Source organism: Scomber japonicus, chromosome 20 (assembly GCF_027409825.1).
Source record: "Scomber japonicus isolate fScoJap1 chromosome 20, fScoJap1.pri, whole genome shotgun sequence".
Classification (NCBI taxonomy): domain Eukaryota; kingdom Metazoa; phylum Chordata; class Actinopteri; order Scombriformes; family Scombridae; genus Scomber; species Scomber japonicus.
In genome coordinates this window covers 9,762,861-9,789,204 of record NC_070597.1, presented here as the reverse complement: position 1 = coordinate 9,789,204, position 26,344 = coordinate 9,762,861, and the positions used below count along the sequence as shown (strand labels likewise).

Genomic DNA, 26,344 nt, shown 5'->3' with positions numbered 1-26,344 from the left:
AGCTAGCAGCTAGTATTACCCTCTCGTCCAAATGTGGTCACTCTTGGCTCCAAAAAGCCAAGATGGCAAGACTGAAAATGTAAACTTGAGGCTTCAAAACAGGAGTCCACAATCCAATGGGTGATGTCACAATAATTAAGTCCATTATTTTTTGCCGTCTATGGTTGGACCTCTGCTGCAACTGGCCAGTGTTCAGACTTGGGTTCAATGGGTTCAATGGGTGAGGTGGTGTCAAGGAGTCTGGAAGCTGTTCTTGTGGCTTATGGGGGAAAATCAACCAGACAGTTGTCCCTTTAGTAAGAGAACATAAATACACTATAAACACTAAAGAGAACATAAAAACATATAACGTATATTTTAAAAAAGCGGAATGTTGTTTTCTATTCACTGTCAGAGCTTGATCAAGACTGGTAATCTAGATCATGGTGCTATTTACATTCAATGCAGAAGTCAGTAACTTTAACTTAATTAACCTGAAGTAACTTAAACTATATATCAGCTTTCAAGAGCACTCATTGTCACAAAGGTTTTGATAATGTTCTTTTTGGGCCACCTCGTGCACCGGGTAAAAATAACCTCAGTTCTTGATACTATTACTGCCATTGACAGTGTTAATTAATATTGCTTATGGTTTTTTGTTTTCAGGGTCTGGTCTGAAATATAACTTAATTATTTTGCTCTCGTGCAGTTTTTTCCACATATTCTTTTCCATTGTGTAATCGTGATTGGCGTAGAAAACTATATGGGTTTTAGCATCTCTCTCATAGTAGTAATTGGAATATTGTTTATGGTTGTCAGTAATGAATCCATATGCATCCACCTGAAAACAACAGAAAGAGAGAACAGAGAGGTTTGGGATTAGATCACACCAAGAAAAAAAGAGTAATTGAAAGGATTAATTAAAATGTTGGGAGATGTGCCTAATTGTTTTCTTGTTGAGAGTTAGATGAGAGGATCAGTACCACTCTCAAATCTGCCCCAAAATGTGGAAGCTACAACTAGTAGACAGTTTTCTAGTTTAGCATGAGACAGAAAGCAGGGGGAAACAGTTATAAAGGCATTGTTTAAACCAGAGGTGTCAAACTCATTTTCATTCGAGGGCCACATACAGACCAATTTGATCTCATGTGGGCCGGATCATTAAAAAGATGGAGGGAAAGAAGAGAAGAAGGAAAGAAGGAAGGAAGGAAGGAAATAAGATGGGAAGGAAGGAAAGACAGGCAAAAGGAAGGAGGGAAGAAAGGTAGGAAGGACAGATGGAAGGAAGGACAGAAGGAAAAATGGGAGGAAGGACAGATGGAAGGAAGGACAGAAGGAAGAAAGGTAGGGAGGAAGGAAAAAACAGAGGAAGGACAGAAGGAAGAAAGGTAGGAAGGACAGATGGAAGGAAGGACAGAAGGAAAAATGGGAGGAAGGACAGATGGAAGGAAGGACAGAAGGAAGAAAGGTAGGGAGGAAGGAAAAAACAGAGGAAGGACAGAAGGAAGAAAGGTAGGAAGGACAGAAGGAAGGGGGGAAGGACAGATGGAAGGAAGAAAGGAAGGAAGGAACAAAGCAAAGACAAAAGAAAGGTAAGGACAGATGGAAGGAAGGGAAAGAATACAGGAAGGAAAGTGGGCTGGATCGCACCCCTCAGCGGACCGGTTCTGGCCTACAGGCCGCATGTTTGACACCCCTGGTTTAAAGGTTAAAAAATTCTGTGCAGTAGTAATATCAACTTACTATGTCACAGGTTTGTAGAGCCAGGAAGACAGTGAATGCCCCATTGGTTGGTCTCACTATTGCCCAGAATGAAGCGTTCATATTAGGAGACAACAAGAACCTGTGAGCAATGAAAAAGTGTCAAATGGACATATACATACATTAAAAAATCAGTGTTATTCCTTTAAAAGACCAATTACAGCCTACTGGTAGTAAATGACCTGAGGATTTCTAGTAATTCCAGAAATGTGGCTCTCCTTTTTCTTTTATATCACTGTTGCGTGTGATAAAAATGATCCTCGTATTTTAATCAGTAGATTTGAGATTTGAGTGCAGTGGTTGATGGGGTTTGTGTCAGAAACATTTGATACTAATGATGATGTTTTTAAAGGAAGCATTGTTTTCTTTATACCGGCTTTCTGAGCAACACTATTAGTCATTATGTCAGATATGTTACGCAGATGATACACTACTGTATATCTCTGTTTTACCGGACAACCCTGGTTCTTTGAATGCATCAGTACCCATATCTACAGTCAGTGTCTCTCCCCATGTCCCTACACCTAATCTTAATCTTAGAAACATCAGTAAGATTTCTAACTCTGTATAATACTAGTCTAGAACTACCTAAAAAGAGAATTTCAGGTAATTCAAAATACTGCAGCCTGAATTATGACTTAAAAATAGATCACATTACTTCACTGACACCGCACTGGCTCACTGTAATAGATTTTAAAGTTGTCTACTTCATTATAATGTCCTGAATAACCTAACAACTTCATATATCAGCGACTGCCTTCTTTCTTTTCAATGATCCTTATGTTTCCCACAACACAACTGTTGAATTGGTTCTCCACTGCAGAATCACAGTTTGGGTTTAAGAGCAGCATCTTGAGAATTAAAGACTCATTTTTTGGCTTTTTGTTTTAGTTACTCCTTACTTATCGTTGAAGTTTTGCAATTTATGTAATGTTGCTTTTAAATCTTATTTTATGCAACACTTTAGACCTCATCTTTGCATTAAAAGGTGTTATACAAATAACAATAAAATATGAATCATAAAAAATAAAAAGTTTAAGTAGGATTGTGAAATGAGGCTTACCTGTTCCGCACGTATCTGAGAAAGTCCTGGTGCAGAACGTAGAAGCGGGTCTCATTGTACTGATTGGCATAGTAAGTCCATGGCCTAGAAGGTTAAAACACAAGAGTTCATTCTGATAATGAAAGGATGGCATGATGTAAACTGAGCTTTGTTGGTACTTGTATGTGCAATACAGGTAATACCATGTTGCTGTAGCTTGAGGCCAAATTAGATTATGAATCCACCTTAAATTACACTGTGTTGTAGGTGAGTCGGGAGTTTATTCCCTGTTGTTACTGTTGACAGCTGCTAACACGTGTGAATGTCTCAGTCTGCCTTGTCAGCACACTTCAATACACACATAAGTATTTTAATGTATCATCTAAATCAGAGGTGTCAAACTCATTTTCATTCAAGGGCCACATACAGCCCAATTTGATCTCATGTGGGCCGTAAAAAAGATGAAAGGAAGGAGGGAAGAAAAAAAAGGAAAGAAGGAACGGAAAGGAGACAGGAAAGAAAGATGGAAGGAAGGAGGAAGGGGAGAAAGATACTGTATGATGGACGGACAGAATGAAGGAAGGAAGGAAGAAAGGGAAGAAGGACAGAAGAAAGGAAGTAAGGAATGGATGGAAGGAAGGATAAAAGGAACGAAAAGAAGACAGGATGGAAAGAAAGGGAGGAAGGAAGGAAATATGGAAGGAAGGACAGAAGGAAGGAAGGAGGGATGAAAAGAAGGAAGGAAGAAGAGTGAGAGTGAGTGGTGTTTGTTTCAGTTGGTTTTTATGACCAACCGTTGTCTGGCTGCTGTGTAATAAGGCCATATCCATATCTTGTGAATAATTAACAAACTCAATAAACTCTAATAACTGATGCCTGCTTTCCTTCTTTGATTAACTGAGTAGATCATAACTAAAACCAACATTTCTTGCATATTAGACTATTTCCAGGGCAAATATGTTCCAGCAGTGGATGTATCTCAGAGTTGATATTTACCGTCGGTTTTTATATGGACCATCAGAGACCCTTTCTCCTTTGAGAAGACCCTGAAGCCATTGGAAATCCCTCATCCCCTCAGGAATCATCACATATTTTATACCCTGAAAAAATTAAGAGGACGACAGCTGAAAGAGTGCATGAAGATCTAAAGCGTTACAAGGTGAACCAGTGTTGTGTGAGTTTTAGTACCTCATCATGTGGGACAGATTTGTATCCGTACTTCTTCAGCATGTACACGGAGGAGGTGATGGAGTGGGCCGTGTGGACGTACACTGATGTTTTGTTTCCTACGTCTTCCTCGTAACCCTTTATGACAGCGCCGTTCATCCTGCCGCACAAACAGACCAAAAGCCAAAGAAGCAATAAATAAAAAGCTGAGCAAACATATTGGTACAGGCACAGGTTTGGTTATTGAGATTGCATCACTGATTATAAAATGAAAAGACAGACTGAGCATATATTTCCAACTACACATGTATTTGTATATTTAAATATGACCATATGTTCAAGACCATATCTACCACTGCTTTATATTTTTTCTGGATATATGGGTGAATTTATCAAAGTGTTACATGCCTTTTAAAAATCCATATAGTTTGATTCCAGTATTTTAAGATATTATACTGTAGCCTATATTTATCCTAATACACACACAGACACACAAAAACACAATTAAAAGACATTTCACACTTGACATATAAGACATCAGATATATATTTTACTGGTAACGCTACCGATAATCTATTTTATATGTAAGATGATGTGATAAATTGACAAACATGTATGTAGATTAGAATTTGTGATGAATATGCATATCAGGATTGTGTTTTTGTAAGCGTGAAATTGACTACTTTTAGGAAAATCTAAATAAATACATGAATAATTGAGTATTTTCTATCCTGTCAGAGTTGATATGACTTTGACACAGCATTTAGACCTTTATGCACTAAAATATAACGTACACAAAATATAATAAAATCTGAAAAACCTGAAATAATAATACACTAAAAATTCTGATTTGCACTCATCATCTCAGTATTTCTAATAATAGTAAAAATAATAAGAATACATTTTATTTTATACTTTCTGAGGTACACCCTTAACAATAATTAAAAGAATAATTAAAACATTAAAAACTATTTTAAAAAGGGGGATTTTGATTTTTTGGATAGATTGATGGAGTTATGGATGTTTGTATCACGGCTCTGCTTATTATCTATTTTCTATTCTGTTTTTCTGTTATGTGTGAATACGTATGAGTTGGCATTCAGGAGTTTACTAATTGCAATTGCATCTAAACATATATTAGAGTATATAATATATTGTTACATCTAACATATGATGGTGAAGACGCTTTTCTTGTGTCCACTTGCATTTGTTCTGCTTGCTAGACGGTTTTCGGCCCAGGTGGAATCGGTCTTTGATGATTTCCCTCTTTGATTCCCCCTGCCCTTGAGGGTAGGCTGGGTGGAACAGATTATCCACTCATCACTCCTCATTGTTGATTATACTGAACAATGCTTTTTGTTTGATCTGAGGCTGGTCTAAATCAGGCGAAGTGTGTAGAGAAGAGGTTAATTGTTGTGCCAAGTGGAATTTGATAGCTCCTTTCTGGCTAAATACATCACTTCTCATTTCATTATAGTGTGCCTGAATGCCTTAAATAAAGACCAGATTAACTGAAGTGTTTTTGCAAGTATGTGGCAGCACAATTATGATCTCAATATTCAATATATAAATAGCGTCTCTTCTTTTCTCCTCTGGTGTTTTGTCCTTATCACTACCATTACAATCCCTGTAATGTTTGAATAGGTGTTTCTCACAGAAGATATTTGATCAGTGAGATTAAATAAAAAGAGGTGTGCCAGTTTTGTGGCCGTGGATTCCTGGCATGGTTTAAACCTGGAGCTTCCTGCTGTCAATGTCAAACAAAAGTTACTATTGTTCTCCGTTATTAGGTTGTTGATCACAGTCACAGGTCTGCCATTGTGGTTATATGAATGCAATACCTGTGCCGTGTCTTGCAGTTAAATTATATGTGTAAAATTACATTAACAATCAGCTAGGTGTTCATTTGAAACTGGTTGAGGTTAACATTTTAGTGTCTTGCAGCTAAGAACCAAACCACAGACAGACAACATAGCAAATGATTTAGCAGCTTAGAAGCCAAATATTTCCCTTTGGTGGAGTTGGTGGTGGAGACTGAAACACGAAGGCTAACGTCACACAGAGCCGGATGTGTTGATAAGCAAATATATGCTCACGTACTCATATCTCAGCTTATTGCACTCCGAAAAATCTGTAAACACAGCTTTAAAAGTTTAAACAAGGCAATTACGTGGTCTTATGGATCCCATGCTCTTCTTGGCGAGACTCATCCTACTCTGCCTCGCTGGATTGGGGTTAGGGTCAGAATATCAGTGCAAGCAGTGAGACGCATAATAACACTGCAAGTACGGCAATGCTAGTGTAACGTGAGGGTTTGATAGGTGGTATTTGGACACTCTTCATGAGAGAAAACAACAGGATGGAAACAGATGACTTTTAGGCAGAACTTTACTGTGGCTCCGGCATGAGAATACAACAACAACCCCACTTCCTTGTCTCTCACTCCCAGGTGACTAACCCCATCAATCAGAGGCCAGGAACGACTTAGACCTAGACAAATGTAACTGTAATGAGGTAAAACCACAGAAATAGATTAAAGAGACTATCTTAACTGTTTCAAAAGATGCTGGTGTAACTATCTGAATCTGTAAATACGTAAATACTAAATCACAAATATATAACTACTTAACTGCATAAACATTGTAAATATATTACTGGTAAATTAACTCAAATTAAATCTTACACTAGCAAGTTGATGTTTGTAAAGTAGAAAATTCAATCTTGGACTTCATCGTGACCTAACATAACTATTCTTAGAAAGTTAGCTAAGGAGACTACTCGTGCCTTGAACCTGAAATTTTCGACTTCATTCACATCTAAACTGGTCTGAACATGCCTGCACATGCTGTAGAAGTAATTTGGGCAATAGTAGACAAACTTTAATTACTTGCATGAAGCAAATAGAATAAAAGGGCAGAGAGGTATAAAAGAAAATCAAAAGGAAAATGCAGCTTGCCAATTTTGATACATGTGCCACTTTTTTGGTACTATTTCCACTTTCTACGTTAAGCCCCGAGCATCCTGTTAGAGCTGTGTTATAGAGCTAAAAAAATAATATCCAATTTCTAACATCTGGTTGCTTTTAGAAGTTTCATAATACATCCTGGAAGACTTGTTAACAAAGCGGATGAAATCTCCAATGTTTCCGGGAATGACTGAGCCCTGGCTTCAGTCCAAATTCAATACAATATTCCTGTAAACTCAAAGGTACAGAGACTGAAAGAAAAGGATATTTATAGTTCTGATGTTAACACCTAATGAGACCTTGATAAGATCTGCATACACTCAAGACTGTAATTGCTGCCAAATATGCTCATGGGGTTATATTCAGTCTGTTATTCAATTTGAGAAACCAATCAGACATTAACAATTACACAAGGAAATTAAAGATAATGGTGATTATAAGGTGCATATGTCACCCATCTGTCACTTTATATGGGTGACAGATGGGTGGCATCAAACAGCTATTGTACATTTGGCTCATATGTTTGGAAAGAAAAAAAATACTGAAATACAGGTTTTGTTTAACCACCATGAAGGCCGTATTTACAGTGAACCCAGCCAAACCCAGATTGTTATGGAGAATTTGTTTGTGTTTGTTTAACCTCATCTGTGGAGAAAGTGCCCACGAGTCCAAGAAGTCTTACGCTGAAAATGTTTATTGAAGCTTGGCCAAAGAGAATCAAAGTATTATCTGATGCATGATGCCGCCACGATACTGATGAAACTGTTCTCCTTGGATAATCTTTAAAGCCTTCACAGATAGTACCATGACTACTATATGCCCATAAATGGTCATACTCAATTCATCTACAGTAATGGGATTAGCCTATTGGTTCGTTATTCTACAAACGAGGAAACACAGTTACCCATCGGTGGGTTTAGGGAGTCAGACCGTCATATCCACTGACCTTGGCTGCAAAAGTGACTCATACATTCCCCAAAACACCACAGACAGCTGCCTTCACCATCTCAAAGAGAGAAACAGTATGTCTCTCTGCCAAGATGATAGTGTGGCCTTTACTGTGACCTCAAGGCCCATACTTGACCCTAAATATGGAAAACTCCCTAACACAGATGGGTGCAACTGAAAATTAACAAAAGTATCAACAATTAACTGTATACTGTAAATAATCTGGACTTTTTTAAGCCTCCATGCAGTAACAGCTGAGGTTTAAGGCAATGGGAAAAAAGGGAATTTCTTCAAATTCAGCACAGCTATCCACTTAGACTCAAGAATGAAGTGATTACAATTTGGTGTCAAAGGTAAAAGACACTAAAAATACTATTTTTTGACCATAACTAATTATAACAAAGTTTCACATAAATGTCAGATAGTCTCTAAGTGATGACAGCATGTTTCTCTCAAAGTCTTCACTATATGAGTCTGGACAGTCATGGGTGTAAGCTGCAACATGAATGGTTGGCTGAGGTTCACCACTCTCAACCGCCATTTCCAATGTATAGTTCTCAAAGTTAAATATTAATTAAAGGTATTAACTAGAGCTCAAACAGATATGAAACAATAAAATCATACAGGGATGCGACCTTAAAACCGTCTCCGTGAACGACCTTTCCAGTTGTTTACATATTAGCAGTTGCATAACATTACAGGATGTCAGGCGTGATGACAAACTTCACTTCGCTCTCTCTTTCTTACCGGAACACATAATCGTGTGCATCGATCTCTTTCCCCAATTTAGAGCCATAGAGGATCCCAGAAGTGCCCACCACAGCACAGCGAATACATCCATCTTTTCCTGGACGGAGAAGTGGCTCCTTTGGCTTTGGGATGAATTTCACTGAGTCCATCACCTCTGCAAACCAAAAAACATATAAATACATTCATTATCTTATGATGGACAACACCATAAGAAACAAGAATCCCTTAAAATACCAGTAAAGTACAATTTAAGGGGAACATAATTCTTAGTCCTCAATTTAAGGAGTTATCAAGTGTTCTTAACACCTTTTTATTATTTAATTAAGTAGATTTCATGGAGTTCATGACTCTCGCCTTATTTATACATCTAATTCTAACATTAGACTATTGTTTCATCTACTCTTTGTTTTATCTCCGTCGCCAACACACCATTCCATTTCCTTCTCTTATTTTCTTATTAAGGGCATTTTAACGTATAAATTACAGTAAGGTATCCATTTAAGTTTTTATTAACTCTTAAAAAAACCTTTATTTCAATTTATTAATTTCATAATTTAATTATCTCCTTAAAAACCCAATAAAATACCTCACTTCCATTGTTATTAATGAGATTTTAAGGGTAAAAAAATAAAATTTAGGAATTCAGGTTCATGGTGACAGTTTATGACATATTAAAACATTTTCTAAAATGAATTCATGCATGGTTAACATGTTAGCGAAACTCAGTAGTGCATTGCTTAAAGCTGACCAGGTTTGTCCTTACATCTCAAAAGGGTTAGCTAATATTTTATCAATTTAAAGTTGCACTAACTGAGATTTTTATATTAATAATGGATAAACTTGTAATGGGTGTTGCTTAAAGTGACTCAATTCCCCTCAGATCTACAGAGCCCTTTAGAGTCTTTATCTCATTTTTTCAGTTTTCTGGCCTTTAACTTTTTGATAAACTCGCTGTTAACTACCTGCTAAGCAACAAATGACAAACTTAGAAACTATAGCCGGTCAGTGTTGTGGAAGACACACAGCTCCAAATGATTGATGATGTTGCTCCATGTTGGAGGTATAAACAAGCAACTCTTCCCTAAGAGGTTCGCCAACTTTAAAAAGAGGGTAAAGTCAGGTCACAGTCAGGTGTGAAGAAGCAAAAAAACAAAAAAACCAAACAAAAAATCAATATCAGTCATATAAATCTATCATGTTACTGTTGTGTGTCTTAATCAAAATACCACCAGATAAAAAGCATCACAAAAAAAGGAAATACACAAATAAAATACAATAGAATAACATTACATTAAAAAAGGTCTTAAAATTGGTCCCTGAATGTGGCCTATGACATACAGAGAGAGAAAGAAGGAGAGAGAGAGAGAGAAAGAGAGAGAGAGAGAGAGAGAGAGAGAGAGAGAGAGAGAGAGAGAGAGAGAGAGAGAGAGAGAGAGAGAGAGAGAGAGAGAGAGAGAGAGAGAGAGAGAGAGAGAGAGAGAGATCCTAATCCTCATTCTTAAAGATAAGATCGGCACACTGCTCAAGCATCTTGTCTTTTGTTTGTGACGTCCTCATTGTGTGCTGACAGCAAGTTTGCATTACTGTTTTACTTGAAGGTGTGTCTTTGCTTACGCCACCATGCAAATGTCATTTATGCTTTATGTACTGTTCACACAATGACTTCTTCTGTTCAATATACCTTTCAGTTCAGAAGTACTTAAAAAATGAGGTCACACACACAGTAGGAATATTATATCAAAAGGCTTATCAAATTCAATTAGAGTCAAACTGTGGTGACCCATTTGAACTTTTGATTCACACTATTTTAGTTGTTTGCCACCTGAGTCAAGTCAAGTCATTCATTTGGAGTTGTGATTCTAATATTCACTCTTCTTTTAGCTCTATTTTGGTTTCAGTCAACTCTTTAACTGCATCCTTAACTTTGTCAATCTATTGCTTTGGTTCAGTAAAAGATATTTTGCAACCTGCTGCCTCTGGAAATAACAGGGAAGACAGCAGTAAGTGTGAGTGGAGATACTGTAAAGTTGCTCAGTGTACAACCAAAACCATAGCTGAAAGATTCAAAAAGTTCCTGCAGAGTTGAAGCTGCAGTGGATAATTATGTGTGGATTGATCTCTACATGCGACCAATATTTGCTTATATGAAAATATTTAGTAGAGATTTTAAATAATGTTTCTAGACAACGTTGTTCTTTGACAGGAAAAGTTTTGTGCTACCAAAACTTTATTGCAGGTGTGGTTTGTGTGTTTATAGTGCCAAAGTACTTAGTATTAGGTAATAACCAGGAAAAGTAATAGAATTGGTGTCATTAATAATGCACCTACCATCATACTTGAACCCCATAAAACCAAAAGGATTGTTAAAATGGGAGAGTCGGTTCCACTCGCTCATGTTGATATTGTCTTTGTGCAGAAACAAGCGTATGTTGGGAAGGAAAGCCTTCTTAAACTTCTCATCGTTTGACATCCGTAGAGACTGGGGGCATGTCTGAGAATGTTAAAAAATATATTAAATTATCATTAACAGAAAGCAAATGGAATTATCCCCACGATCATCTCATTAATTGATCATTGATTTAGTGAAGATCCCATACAGCTGAGGAAACAGCAGAGAGAATCAGGTGAAGAAAGGGAGAGAAGAGAAGACAAACAGGTAGGTCAAACAGGTAGGGGAAGATTAGCAATCAGTGTCTCAATCTTAACCCTTAAACAACATGTAGATAAAATGAAGCTTTAGTGATCTCAGTTCATTTGAATTCATTCATATCTTTAAGTATGAACATCCTTATCTTTTTGAACTGCTGTAATGGTGAATTTTCCCCACTGTGGGATCAATAAAAAAGTGTATCTTCATAGGGCCAAAGTCCCTCTTTTTGTTACTATACTTCCACCACAGCTCAACAAGGAAACACAAAGAGGGAATTTGTTGCTAAAAAAAAAGACTGTATATGTGGCAGATATCCACCAGATATGACAAACTCAGACTGCTGAAGCCTCATATGAACTTTTGAATTCATTTTTGCACAGATTTGTGGCAGAAGCAACAAAAACAGGAGGAGTGATTACAACATGACTTTTGTTTTAACAGAGTTGAATCCATTAGCTACAGTGAATGAAAGGGAAATGCAAGGAGGATGTCCATTCAAGTCACACCAAAAACAAATAACCCATGGCCACTATGCTTACCCACTCCCATTATGATAAACCTGAAATCTTATTTGTTTTTGCCCTATATTGTCATGGTATGCTTACGGGCGGTCTGGGTGGAGAATCCTGGTTATATTTATCGTCAAAATCCCATCTGGGGAGTTTCTTGAAGTCTTTTTTGGAGAGGACAGGCATAGGAGTCTCAGCTACAGTGCGATGTGTAAAGGCTCTCGGTACATCAGTTTTAAAGTTTGTCTTTTCTGCTTTATTTGTTGAGGTAAAACCATCAGGTGGCGGAGTCCATTCCCCTTTATCATCCAAGACTGTTAAGTTACTGTCATACCAACTGCCTCCATAAGTGCGTAACAGTTTTCCTGAGAAAGTAGTCCAGCTGAATTGGAAATTTAACAAAAGAGCAATAGATCCAACATACAAGAATTAGAAAAATACACTTTAGGTAACGATCATGAAAATAGTGTAGCTGGGAATGTGCTGATAGATATTTCAGTGAATAAACTAAACCAGAAAATATTATAGATTTTAAAACATTTCCTTCTTTATCTAAACATTTCTCTTGAAAAAGCAATACTACTCACGTGATACTTTGTGATATACCTCCCCATGATAAGAAAAAAATTACAGCAGTTGAAATCACAACCAGCAAAGAAAACATCCTGGAGGTTTGGATAGCCATCCCTGAAAACCAAGAGCTGCCCTAATGAATACAGACAAGTGTTTGCTTGCGTTGCTGGAGTTTGTGGTCAGGTGTAAAAGCTACCTGGAGTATATGAAACCTTGTCACCACAACTGTTTGGGGTGGGGCAACTGCGCTGACACAATAAAACAGGAACTGCTCATGCATAAGCATACACCTTCACAGTGGTATTTAAAGTGGTTTGGTTTATTGCACAACAGAAGAGGGGAGTCATGCGTAAGCTTTTACAGGATTTACACCTGGGACACAATCAATGGAGATAAAATTGGATTTAAAAAAAGGCTATGTAATAAATTAAACACATTTTTGTAAATTGTATTATAATATAAAACTAATAGAAACAACAGTCCTTTATCCCTTTTAGTCCTTATTTTCATGAGTAGCTAGAAATTCCTGCTCTGTGTTGTAGAGGTCCAGCTGCTTTGGTTTAGCCTTCATGTGGACTGGAGTGTGGATGACTGGCAGACGGGACACCAAGGAAACAACACAACAGAAGAGTGTGTTATATTAAAACAGAAACGAGGACGGTTGGTGGCATTTCTTGAATATTGTCGAGCGGACTGTACAGCTGTGTTGAATACTGTGAACAAGTTTGGAGAGTTAGCGTATTTGGTGCACCGGAGGAGTCCTTTCACAGCAGCGCTCACAGGTAAGCGTATCACGCAGCACGAAGACCTGAATGAGAGAGGAGGGGAGGGGTCTCAGATGGAGTAAAGTCTCAGCTGCTCCTCCATGTCTCCCTCAGACACATTCCCAAATGTCTCAGAGTTTTCTTTCAGCAGCTGGAAGATTGCGGCTAGCTGCTCTCGTTGCACCCTGTGAGGAGAACACACAAACATTAAGATAGATGAGAGTCATTTATTAATCTGAAAGGGATATAAAAGTGGTAAAGGAGCCAAATAAAAACAGGATCAATGAGGAATTTGATTGAAACAAATACAATTAAAAGGCTAAATTAAAACTCAAGTGTAAATATAAAGACAATAAATAAAATGGGATAGAGACTGCAGAACAAACACTGTTCTAAGTTAATATGTACATTACTTGTTAGCACAAATCAGATGGATATTGTTAAGGTAGTAAAGTGCTGGATTGTCCAATGACTCATAGGTCAGTCATTTAATGCTCCGCTCACAAAGTGGTTTCATCTCCCACATTTCATTGTTAAAAATAGGTGGAACCAATTGAAACTCATTTTAGTTCAAGGGCCAGACCAGTGAAACCACTTTACTATAATGAACCATCTATGTACTTAGGTGAAAGGAGTGCAATTTCAATACGACTGACATTTGCTTCCTTGTGTGGATCAGTACAGATATGCCTCATTTGAATCGTACATATAAAATACATATCAATTCCTGCTGGTACTTCAATGCAGGTTCAGTAGAATGAGGAACAAGGAAGTAACAATTGCCAAACATCGTCATAATTTGTTGTCATTTATAAGAGAAAGTTACGCCATAAATTTTGGGATATTACATGGAAATGGTGGGAAGTTACACTGTAAAGCATTGGCTGTAGTATAAAGCGTTGCCAAACAATTTTTAAAAATTGCATAAGGACAAAACTGTTTGAAAAAAATAAATAAAAGCCTCTGTGATTGGTAAATGTATGATGTGCCTGTCTTTATTGTTCTTAAACTGTTTCAGTTCAGGAGTTACAACTCTTTATTTAGTGCTTTATAACTGACGTCACATAGAGCAGGGGTATTATAAAATATATCAAAGCTGCATGTAAATCCATTTAAGGTCAAAGCGCCATTTCCCATTTGAACTTTTGACTCACAATAATTAAAGTTTTGGCCACCAGGGGGCAGCCAAACAAGCTGAAAGCACAGAATTAACAGGGCTGTTGTGGTGAAGTTGTGTTTCCAATATTCACTCTTCTTTAAGCCCTTCAGCAGCTTAAATGCTCGACTATGTTCACCAGTTTGTTGTTAACTTTGCAGCAGTACTAAAAGCAAGAGCCTGCAAGTGAAACGACGAGGACACCGGCCGAAATACCACCTGCTTCCACAGGATAGGTATCTAGCAGGCTAGGTCTTAGGTAGTTAACTAACTCACTAACTAGCTCAACAACATTAACAAACAACAAAGCATCTGGAGGCTCAAACCAATTGTCAAGCGCAACTCCAGATAGTTATGAGTTTGAGCTTTAACGTTAGCTAAACTAGTGATTAATGCTAAGCTAACGAAGCCTGTCTAATCTAATTTCAAGGTGATGTTTTAGTCAATTCCCAAACTAGATGACACTGTGGCCCCAGAATCAAACCCTGAGATCCTGATGAGATCTGCCAGACCTGCCAGAATTGGGAGGCTAACATTTCAGAATCTGAACAAAAATACAAACATCAAAAGAGAAGCTTTTCAAAATGTTTATTTACTTTAAAACCTTAAGGGCGATTCTGTACCCGTAGGCTACTTCACTCGCTGTCAAAGGGATGTGTGTTTAGTGTTGTCTGCCAGTTGTTTGCAGATTGTGGTTTTAAAATGTGGAAGCATGCAGGACAGCTTGTTGTTGTGTATGCTGGATCAACGGAACCACGGACAATGGGACAAATGAATTTTGGGTTACGTCAACAGTTTGAGACTCAGTGCCAAGACTGGAGTGAGGTGTTAAAAAGGATCGTAGCCACCGTGAAATTTCTGTCTTGCTTTTAGAGTGGCACACACTCGTAATGGCAATTATTTGGGTGGTTAGATTGATCAGTTTGTCAGTTTGACCCCTATTGAAAAGAGGATGTTTTAGGAATTCAGGCATGGACACATCGTCATATCTCACCACAACAATATGTAACGAGTTTGTTGGGTTAATGGGGAAACGTGTTCTCAGAAATTATAAATCATTCACATAGCCAAGTGTTTTTCAGTTAGTGTAGATTTCACTCACAGACCAGCTCACATTTATTATGCACCATGTGGTTCCAGAGGGATCTATACAGGAAGGCTTCGTGAAAGTCTTGCTGATGATAGAGCCAAAATAGAGCAGCTCAAAGAACTGATCAGAAACAAAGAAAAAGGCTTTGCTTCGGCTAATAAAGAAGATGAATGCGTCATCAAACATGAATATAGCCTTGAGGATTTACCTAACTCTCCCTGTAATGCCTCTGACTGCGCTCTATAATGGGAAGGAAGTCTCAGCCAGTTAACATTGATGTCATTGGAAGGTGACTCCTGGATTTTACAGCTCTAATCAAGGATCGTCCCATGCTTGAAACCAGATGGAAGATTGGTCTTTTATTGTGGCCACTTAAACTTTATGGCACTACAGTGAGCTGGCCTGTACCTTTTGGTGATGTTGTTTTTTTTCTCTTTAAGTTTGCTTCACTGTGGACTTATAAAGGTGATATGGCTTTTATTTGGTGTGCCTAACAACAACAACACAGGGTGGACTTTGGTAAACTCAGAGACGTTCCATGAAAAAGGTAAACACCTGTTCATAAATGCTGATAAAGATGATAAAGGGTTGAAGAGTTACAGTTTGGGTCCACTTATTCATTTTGTGTACTGGTTTACTATATTTACCTTTCAAACCATAAACCACCAATCCCTGCCCCCATTCCTGTGTGACTGAATAGTTTTGGAGGTGACTGCCCTGTCAGCAGCACACAGTGTTGCGTTACACCGACTCCTCCTTGTGGCAGAACATAGGAGAGTCCTCAGAGGATTAACTAACTAACACTCCTCTGTCAGAGGTGATGACTGGAGATGCAATCAACACCTCCACAGAGCCAAGGAGCACCTGCTGTGACACCTGACAGTCACACATCTAATGTGGAATAATGGGACAGCGGGAGATGGCTACGTGGGCACAGTTAGTCGCTTCATGGCCACTTGTGGATAAAGTTGCTGAAGAAGTCAAAATCACAGTGCTGAGGTTTAAAACTGTGAATGTGAAATTGGCCTGAGATGAGTTTTACATACAATGGCCAGAAAGTGACCCCTCTGAGGTTAACGGGTGAGAATAACACTCATACTTTACCACATATATGCTCCGCTGCCCCTGCTTGCCTGCTCAAGAGGCTTACAGACGGCTAAAGTCTTTGTTGAAGTGTATCCTGCAATGATAAGATACATTACAGAAAAACAATAAACGAATGTGTGATTTCGGTTCTCCTCTGTTCCCTACATCCGTCTCCTGTCCACTACTCCGCGGCCATGTTAAGACACTCGCCGAACACCTTGAATAATTTCTTTAAGCCTCGTGTCATTCATCCTCAACCTGGCAGGGACTCAATCTGGCCTTACTCAGTCTAGCCTAAAGCCGAGGGGGGTGACACAACAGCTAAACGTGGAAATCCAACAACACATGAACACGTGAAGACAGCCAGGCGAAGGGAAGGTTAGAAGGAGGGAGATGAGGAGTTCACGCTAGACAGCAGACAGCACAGACATGTTACTTTAATTACTTCAGGAGAACAAAAACAGATATAGCACATTAGTGGCCATAAATAAACTCAACTCTGGATTTTATTTTTAAATATATTGTGACAGTATTTGTAGTTTTCACTGACCTCTGCTCCTCCTCCAGCTCCTCTTCGGACATCATCATCTTCAGATGGTGGTCTCTCGCCTTTCCAGGGACGTACTTCAGGGTATCGTTTGAATTTGACGCATCCTTAACTGATTAGAGAAAGAATGAAATCTGATTAGAAATCGACAACAATTACTTTTTTTTGGGAAAAATAGGAAATTGTATGTATAAAAGTGCTCACCGTTTATGTCTGGGCTCTCTGTGGCTCCTTCAGTCTGGGGGTGAGAGAAAGCACACTTTATGAGCTCCTTATCAGAGAGCCCAAATGATGTACGGATCCGCCCTGATGAGGCCTCGAATGACGGGTCTACTTCTAAGCTCATGTGCCTAGATCCATGCTTGGGGACGGACAGGCTAGATGAGCAGGAGGAGGAGTGCTCAGCTGGTTTTGCCAATTCTTCAGTGTGAGGGTTGGGCTGTGCCTCCTCCTGTGTGAGAATTAAGGGGTCAGATGAGGCGTGAACACCGTCATTTTTTCACAAGTCTTTCCCTCCCAGAGGATATACAGATATTAAGCACCAGGAAAAGCTCCTTGATTTTACCTTCATTGGCCACCTCTCCTGGATGCTGATCTACACTTCGCCCCGGGCGTCAGTGATGGAACAGCCACGGTTACCTTTGCATACTGTGCTCCCTCACGTGCTGATTTGACACATTTCACCCTGTCCTCCCTGGTTTTGTCCATCATGATGACTCCTCTACTCTGAGCTCCAGGAGCAGAGACAGACATCCAGATAACCTCAATTTCTGTTTGACTTAAGGAGGAATACCCTTAATTAGGCAAATTCAGACTAAAGGACATAACTAAAGCCAGTAATGGTCTGTTTATGACCCTCATGACCCCAGTGCCCTTTACTTTAGAGACGTGGGTGGGATGCCATTTACTCTACAGACTGAGACGTGAAGTGTAATTATGTACAGTTCTAGTTTATGTGCTTGTACTTTCAATTTTAATCTACTTTCTTCACCTACTCCACTACATGTCAGAGGGAAATCACATACTTTCTACTCCGATACATGTATTTAACAGTGATGGCTACTATACTAATTCTGCTTACATGTTAATGCATCACTACTAATAATTAAATAATAGGTTTGAATTGTTTAATTATATTAAGTAGCTATATTCTAAATTTAATTTTAATGACATTTACTTTGATTATTTGTTATTACCTTACTTTGGCTCTATTTATATTCTTCATACTCTTCATAACATAGCAGACAATTAAGTTTTATTTCACTTTTATGGTGCTCTGTAAGTATTTTATAATTTACTGTACTGCTACTTTTATACAAGTTAATGATTTACAGAAGTACTTTTGAAGCACTGGTCATTTCCACACATGTAAAAATAGCTGTAGCTTATTTGCAAATTCAAATGTTTCAATTTACATGAGATAACACTATTATACTTGTCTTTGCTTCCTATCTTTCTTTATATTTTATTGAACTTACATTGGACTTTTATTGCAGGATCTTGACAGTATGCTTTTCTACATTTACACTGCTACTTGTATTCCCAGTAAAAGGATTTGAGTGCTGCTTTCTTCCCGAGGCTGAGCAGGAGGAGGGGGGGATAGTCAAACAGATTAGGAGAGATTTATGAAACACCCGTTTTGCACAGCTCTGGTCAAACACACAAACTAGAGCCTATAACAGCCATATTAACAGGACCCTTTACTTACTGAAAGCACTGATTTCACTACATCCCAGTGGTCATGTGAGCTGCAACTCATCTCACACCAATCGTCCGCCTTTTTGCTCTTCTTTTTCTGGATTTCGGGTACATGACCATTCAGTTTGGCTCCTCCTGACAGGTCCGATCCTGAAGTTGCACCGTCTCCTCTGCAGCCGAAATAACTCCGCGCGTTTGCAAAGTCTGATGCAGCAGACGAGGAGCTGCTGAAAAGCGACGTGGCGACGACAATGGCGAGCAAAGTGAAAATAATCGCGGATAATGCAAGTGTTAGATCCATGTTTGTTTGTTTGTTTGTTTATTTGTGGTGATGGTGGTGGTGGTGGTGGAGTTGTCTTTTACTGTTCGGCTTCCTGTCTTCTTAACTCATCCCCGCTGCTTGTGGTAATCCTCACCAAACATCAACCTTAACGAGGAGCAATCACACACACACACACACACACACTGGGATGTTGCTGCTTACAATCTCCTCTTTCGGCCTGTGCGTCACATCCTCCTCCTCCTCCTCCTCCTCCTCCTCCCCCCTCTCTTCCCTCCTCCTCCTCCTCCTCACCTTAGTGCCTGCAGGTGGGCTGGCACGGCTCGCTGCAACGTGCCCGGATCTCGATTTCGATCTCAATCTCTCTCTCTGTGTCTCTCTCGCCCTTTTAATCCCATCATCAGAGCAAGCAAAGTGGGAGAGATACTGAGGAGATGGAAATGGTTTGTGACAGGACCCGTGCAGGATGAGGAGTCCAAAGAAAAGGGTTTTACAGCCTGCAAGAGGGGGAGAAAAGTGTGCTCAGGACAGGTGTGATCTCACCTGAGGGAGGCAGCTTCCGGTCAGTCTGCTGCAGGGATTTAATCTGGAGAATAAACCGCTAAAAGAAGAGAAACTTTATATTACATAAAGGGGCAGTGGATTACCAAAATTGACTCCTTACTATTACCCATATTCTCAGGAATGTATGCATATTGCACATTTATATATTATTGTTTACTGTATAGCATTTTTTTAGGTTAAAAAGTTTCTCTTGTCCCTTTTTTTCCCTGGTCTACTTTCTTTTTTAAAATGTCTATTTTTGTCTTAGTCCTACCCTTTTTAAAAAATTATTATTATTATTATTATTATTTTTATGGCTGTGTTAGTTCTGTGAGTTGTTCGGGTTGTTTGTTTTTCTATAAGAAAAAATGACTACTTTACTCTTTGTATATGTTTTAATACAATTGTACTCATCTGCAAAACCCAATAAAAAAAGTGGGGGAAAAAAAAAAAGTTTCTCTTTTCATGTGCTTATGATTGAGCTGTTTAAAACACTTTAAATCTTTCATTTGCAGTTGTATGTTTTTTAAATATATATTTTTTAAAGCAAATCATTATTTTATGCTGTTTTAGTCTAGTTTTTTTATTTTCTTTCTCTCTTTTTATTTTTCTGTGTTTTGTTTTATTTTTATTATAATTGGGTTATTTTTTATTGTTTGTTTTAATGTTTCCAGTTTTTACTATAATTGGGTTATTTTTTAAATAGTATGTTTTTATAGAAAGCACATTGAGTTGTTTCTGGGTATGAAACACGCTACATAAATAAAGCTGCCTTGCCTTGCCTGTTTTATTTGAACACTTTCACCCTTACACTACTACTTTTTTTCTTCACTGTACTGCTTGTGTCAATTTGAAGGGAGATCAATATATACGTCCTATTTTATCGGAAATGAAAGGACAACATGTTACAGGTCTGACTGCTTGATCCGGTGGCTGTTAGGGAGCATTGTGCTGCATGATTTGAGTCCACTTATCCCCTTTGCTCTGACTCACCTTTAACCTGTGATGAAACATCACGTCAATCCTAATGGGAGAGGTCTCTTCCAGGGTAACAATGTCCCCCCGTCCAAAGGGCATGAGGAGTCGCTGAATGGTTTGATGATGTGAAGAGTTCACAGACATGAAGAATAAAAGCACTTATTGTTGTTTTTCCCTTTAATTTCTCATGTGTGTGTAAGTTTATATACTATATAAAAGGCCCACTAAACTACCAACCAGATAAAGTGGGCTTCAACCTCAGGGGGGCATAAAGCCCACCACTTAAACCAATATTTTTGACAAGTTTAAAGCTGCAAAAATGAGTTGATTAATCAATTAATTGTTTTGAACAATTTAGTAAGCGTAAATAATGAAACTCTGTGATGCCAGCTGGTTTCTTGTGTCCTCTATGAATGCAAAATGAAAAATATTCACATTTATGAAGCAGATAGAAGAGAATCTTTAAGAAAGAAATGACACAAATAATCAAATCATAATTATTAAGATAGTTTGCAATTATTTTTTAATTCAACTCATTGCAATCTAAAATATCTTCAACAAGAAGTTTAACTGCTGGATACAAGACGTCTCCCATGTCACTGTGAAGTCTGTTTTCAGTGTTTGTGTACTGGAGGCTTCAAGTCTCAACATCACCCTTGTGTTAGTTACTGGACCACCACTGGTTTCAAAACTAGCTGTGATATCACAAAATCTTGCGTTAAACTGTGATTTAAGACGAACACAGAAAGTTTCCCCTTCTAGTAGATGGATGTTAAAATCTCTTAGTATCAAACAGCTTGTATGTAATTCTGTACAATGATGATAAAACATCTTTAATGTCGAGCAATAAGAAAACAAGCTTAGATGGTTAGGATTAAATATGTGATGTGACAAATAACTATAACTTGCTTTCTAAATTGATTTTCCTATAAGTGTATTCAGGGATTCAAGCAGGAAGATATTGTGCGTCAGACTTGTTCAGGAAGAAAGAAAGAGCAGTGACCTCCAACCATGCTCCATGAGTCCTTGAGCACGTTTTAGGTAGCTCTGCACTCTAACACACCTGTTTCTAATAATTAACTCGTTATCAGGCAGCTGAAGCTTGGCAGAGGGCTTGATAACAAGTTAATAATTAAAATCAGGTGTTAAGAGTGGGGAGATACCTAAAACATGCAGGGCAGTAGTAGCTCTCCAGGAGCAGAGTTGGAAATCACTGATTTAAGTATTATATGAGTTTAAAAGTGCTCTATGCCTGAAATCAGTCAGTGCCCGAGAACATTACCCCCTCCTCTATCATACCTTTCCACACACACACACACACTAATAAATTACATCCTCCAATACCTCACCTGAAGGTTTATAGAGTTGACAGTTGGTGAGTTAACGTGCATCAAATAGGGCTGCAAATATTATTTCCATCATGTTAAATCTGATTGTCTTTATCTCTTAACTTTTATTTTGACAGAGAAAAACCCTTTATTTCATAGTGCCTTCAAACTCCAGATATATTCGGTTTACAGTCAAGAGTGACAACAGAAAGCTTCAAATCCTCAGTCCTGAGAAGCTGCAACCAGCAAAATGCAAAAGTAGCTAATAATAAATGTCCTGCCTATCGATTAATCGGTGCAGCTCTGGTAACAAATCTTGCTTTACAAAGCGAAGCAAAGACTGCCGAAAAGCATGACAGCATTCAGACTGGCAACATATTTACCACAAAGATGTTTATTAGCATTCACCTGAAGCAAATTACAAGACATTGAGAGGTTCACAGAGGAATGCAATACACAAAAATAATTCATGAAGCAGCCATAACTGCCCTCTCAACCCTTCACTAGGAGTCACACTGGACTTTAATTTTCAAAAAAGCGAGCAAAAACCAGTTAACAGTGGATAAACCACAGAAGGAGGGGGGGAAAGGGAAAGGAGGGAGTAAAGAGAAAGAGAAGAGGGGGGAAAAAAAAGGAGGAAGGAGAAAATCTGTACAGCACATGGAGGGAAGCAGAGGTCACAAGACAGGAGAGGATGGATGATCTGCCACACCTGTGAGCTTACAAACCGGCAAACAGCAGCGGAGGGTCGAGCCCCGGAACAGTGCCGGGCACTCAGCACCGCAACACGCCACACCATGTCACCACCGCACTGCACCGCATCTTAACAGCTAACCAGCATTACTCAACTGCTACACAACTGCGCCTAGTGCACAAAAGATACACAAGAAAGAGGGTTAGAGTCATAGGAAGCAACTTTAACCAGACAGAGAAAAAAAAAAAAAGATCTGACAGAAAAGAAACAAAAAAACTATGCTGCCGGATTAGAGAGTCACAAATTAAGTGGCATTGCTGTACTTTAATGTTTTGCTTTTTTTGTTGTTTGTTGTTGTTACTGTACAGTATGCCATTTTCCAATAAGTGTGGTATAACATAGCTGCAAAAGGTTTTAAACATCCAACAAGACACCTTTTCTACATCAAGCCTGCAAAATTAAAAACTTATCCGTCTGGAAAAAGCATTATAAATGAGGGATTTCATTAAAAAGAAATCTACGTTAATTCAAAAAAAGAATTTATTAAGAAGTACAAATTCAAAATGCAAAAAAAAAAAAAAAAAAAAAAAAATCAAATTAAATGACCGGGGTGGTTGGGGGAAACCATACAAATCCCTTTCAATATGCTCAACTTTACAAACAATGATCACATCAAAGTTACAGAATTTGTTTCGGTAAATTAAACTCAAAATGAAACATTTAAAACATTTTAGACCAAGTTCCAATAACCTTTCAGTCTGCATTCAGTGGTAATAGTGGAGTCCACTTGCTCAATGTGAGACTCTTCCTGATGTCCTCAGCAAAGGCTCAATCATCTGAGATCTGGAAGGAAAGAGAGAGCAGAGTTAACAAGTGCAAAATAAAACACATTTAAAAAAAAAAAAAAAGTCTACTACTTTAACTCCTGCAGCTGACCTGGACATTTAATAGGATGGTCTGATTTTCTTTTTTTCCCCTGACACTAACATTTACTAAACAGGCTCTTTTTTTTCTTGGGCATCCATCTTGTAGTATACCTAACATTTCTAGTAATGTTCACATTTTTTTTTTTTTTTTGTTACACACACCTTCCTTGGCTTCCACACTCCCACAGTCTATCTCTAACAAGTCTCTTACACTCGGGCATATTTGAAAAACAAACCTCGGGGGTCCATTCCCTTTGTGAGAGGCGGAGGAAACCACAGGCACGGGTGGGAACAAGTGCTCAGTGCATCTGCCTGTGATCCCCGTGAACGTACCTCACCACACCACCTCATACACCACCTGACAGCCCGAACCACCGCCATTGACGACCTGCTTCCATAGCAACCACCGTTGCCTTGGTGACCTGCTCCTTTAGCAACTGCCATCGCTCTCAGCAACAGGCAGGTCACATGGGCGGGTCACACACTAACTGCTCTCACACTGCCACACCCCCATCTCCTCCTCCTCCTCCTCTCTTTGCAAACAGGACTCCGCAGCTTGGAGGAAAGAATTCCACATTTAGGTGAACGTTTTGAGTGAAGCACCCCACGCCCCAACCACCCCTCCCCCTCCCTCCCATCAACCCCACTTTTGATATAAGCACAACAGTAGATCACATCAATCCAAATCCTTTGTTGCCCGTGTGTGCGCTTTAGAGTGGCTGAACATACAAAGCCAAATAAAGTGCACACAGCTCCATCACTGAAGACCAAATCAGTCCCAATATTTGCTAAAAAAAAAAATTAATGGTTCTGCCGACTTGGTTTGCCAAGTGACGACAACTAATGACTGATTTGTAATCTAATATAATTTTAGAAGGAAACTATACAATCCCCCCCATTCCCCTGTATACCGTCTTATCGTGTCCAACTTTGGGTTAAGATTCTGCGCCGTTGTCCTCTGGAGATTTAGGCCTGCTCTTGGATTTGGACCTGGACCTGGACTTTGACCCCCTGTTGGAAGGCGGGGTTCGACTCCTTGACTTAGACCTGGAGCGGGACCTGGACCTGGAGGGGGACTTGGACTTGCTCCGCCTGGGGGTTCTGGACTTGGACCGGGACCTTGACCTGGATCTGGAGTAGGAGCGGGACCTGGAGCGGCTGTAGTGGTGGCGGCTCCTGGATCGGGAACGGCTTCTGCTCCTGGAGCGGCTGCGGCTCCGTCTGCGGCGCCGGGGGCTGTCTGAGCGGCTGCTGAATACGGAGAGACGGACATCATAAATACCAAAATACATACACATTGAAAATCACATGTAACTAGCACAAGCTAAACTAATACTATTATTTATTTATTTAAAATCCATCACAAATTTGCAACCCTATTTGTTCATGTTGCATTTCTGCAATGTGTGTTTGTTCTATTCTGCACTTTGCCTGATGTGCACTCCTACACTTTAAAAAGGTCCTTTTGTATTGTTCTTGCACACATGTTTGGTTTCTCATATCCCTGACTTTTTGAGCTGCTGTAGCAGTGAATTTTCCCCACTGTGGGATCAATGAAAGTTTATCATCTTCTGTTGCTCTTCTTTAAGTTTCTTCCATTTTTCCATGAAGGGCTTAAAAAGGTTTTTTCTTTAATCAAATAAAGTGCATAAACGGTCAGGGGATGTGTTGCAGATTGTTAAGTCCCCATAATGCCTTAAAAATCCTGTGATTTGTGGTAATAGACTTAACATTAAAAACTGACTTGGCTGTTTAAGCTTATAATTATAGTCTATTATAAGCCAAGTTTCACTACCTTCAATATGCTCTGTTGTGTATTTGATAATAAAATTTCACCAATATCTTGTATACAAGGTAAAATTAAATGCAGTTAAAGTAAATTAGGTGTAAAATTAACCAAAAACGTGTTGCAACAAGCCAAAGTGTGAGTGCAAATATGAGCAACTACTTTCGTTTACGTTACACAATCGTTCCACACCATGTGCTCCTCTTTAATGTAGCCTAAACACTAACATTTAGCTCCTCCGCCACACTAAAGCAGAGTTATCTCTGTTCTCACCCTCCGTATCTGCGTGGCGGGGCTCCTCTCCGGCTGTACATGGAGTCAGGAGGCCGTCCGTAGCGGGCCATCTGCACTCGGAGCTCCCGGCCGTCGAGCAGCGCGCCGTCCATTGCGTCCATTGCGTCTTCGGCGTCGCGCTTGTCGAGGAACCGCACGAAGGCGAAACCGCGGCTCTCCTTGGTGTATCTATCGCGGGGGATGTACACGTCTCCAACTCGGCCGTACTTCTCGAAAACTCGGCGAAGAGTCTCCGGCGAGGTACGGTAAGTGAGGTTGTCCACTTTCAAGGAGGTCATCCCCTCCACGTCTGGTGGCGGCCTTCCGTAGCTCATTTTTTCTCTCTCCACCGCCGTCTCCCAGCAACACAGCAGGCCCGTTAAAAAACGCGAACCGTTACGCCGTACCGTTTGCTTTAAACGGTCACTGTCGGTTAACTAACCTCCAAATCGTGTTTTAAACTGAAATTCAAACTGTTTTCTTTAAAAAATAGTTTCGCCGTGGACGTTGCTATTACCGCGCTGCTTTCACGTGAAATGGCGGCAATAAAGCTTCCTTTTCCCCTTTTCTTTGCGCCCCGTGGTGGCCTCCTCTGATTGGCTGCTCGGCTTCCTTCACACAGCAGCCGTTACAGCGCCCTCTGTCGCCGTGGAGACCCTTTATTAACGGCAGTGTGTTTTTGGTGTTGTTTTTATAAAAACATTTATTTAGATTATTGATCAATAACATTGAAACACAGCATAACAACATAAAAAATAATAATAAATAAACAAAACACAAATAAAACAAACAATACAGGCAAAACAAAGGAGACATAAAGCAAAATAAAGCAAAAACAAAACAATTAAAGT

General features: G+C 39.2%; 2 protein-coding genes across 6 annotated transcripts; both read right to left on the bottom strand.

Moving 5' to 3' along the window:
- Positions 1-625: 625 nt before the first annotated feature.
- On the bottom strand, positions 626-12,456 carry LOC128381091 (alpha-N-acetylgalactosaminide alpha-2,6-sialyltransferase 1-like). The gene is made up of 9 exons (XM_053341043.1): positions 12,359-12,456; positions 11,868-12,153; positions 10,941-11,103; positions 8,610-8,766; positions 3,971-4,109; positions 3,779-3,882; positions 2,804-2,887; positions 1,723-1,822; positions 626-820 (listed from the first exon to the last, which is right to left on the bottom strand). The coding sequence occupies exons 1-9, from the start codon at positions 12,454-12,456 to the stop codon at positions 626-628; spliced, it is 1,326 nt and encodes a 441-aa protein (XP_053197018.1).
- A 9,736-nt stretch (positions 12,457-22,192) lies between these two features.
- srsf2a (serine and arginine rich splicing factor 2a) lies at positions 22,193-26,043 on the bottom strand. Of its 5 annotated transcripts, XR_008323533.1 has the most exons (4): positions 25,494-26,043; positions 24,346-24,685; positions 23,259-23,351; positions 22,193-22,679 (listed from the first exon to the last, which is right to left on the bottom strand). XR_008323533.1 is itself a non-coding variant. In XM_053341152.1 (3 exons), the coding sequence occupies exons 1-2, from the start codon at positions 25,826-25,828 to the stop codon at positions 24,370-24,372; spliced, it is 651 nt and encodes a 216-aa protein (XP_053197127.1). In that variant the 5' UTR covers positions 25,829-26,043; the 3' UTR covers positions 22,193-23,989; positions 24,346-24,369. The 5 variants fall into 5 exon arrangements, 3 of the variants coding, with proteins under 3 accessions (XP_053197127.1, XP_053197126.1, XP_053197125.1); XR_008323532.1 differs by having other exon boundaries at positions 23,259-24,685; XM_053341152.1 differs by having other exon boundaries at positions 22,193-23,989.
- Between the last annotated feature and the right edge of the window lie 301 nt (positions 26,044-26,344).

What these genes read in the sequence shown, in the direction of transcription:
- LOC128381091 (XM_053341043.1), bottom strand. Translation starts at nt 12,456, where the DNA reads ATGGCTATCCAAACCTCCAGGATGTTTTCTTTGCTGGTTGTGATTTCA. An exon ending in TATGGGGTTCAAGTATGATG is followed by an intron (nt 8,767 to 10,940) that starts GTAGGTGCATTA and finishes TTTGGTTTGCAG; the next exon opens with AGGTGATGGACTCAGTGAAA. An exon ending in CTCAGATACGTGCGGAACAG is followed by an intron (nt 1,823 to 2,803) that starts GTAAGCCTCATT and finishes CATTGCTCACAG; the next exon opens with GTTCTTGTTGTCTCCTAATA.
- srsf2a (XM_053341150.1), bottom strand. Translation starts at nt 25,828, where the DNA reads ATGAGCTACGGAAGGCCGCCACCAGACGTGGAGGGGATGACCTCCTTG. An exon ending in CCGCCACGCAGATACGGAGG is followed by an intron (nt 24,686 to 25,493) that starts GTGAGAACAGAG and finishes CTCCGTATTCAG; the next exon opens with CAGCCGCTCAGACAGCCCCC.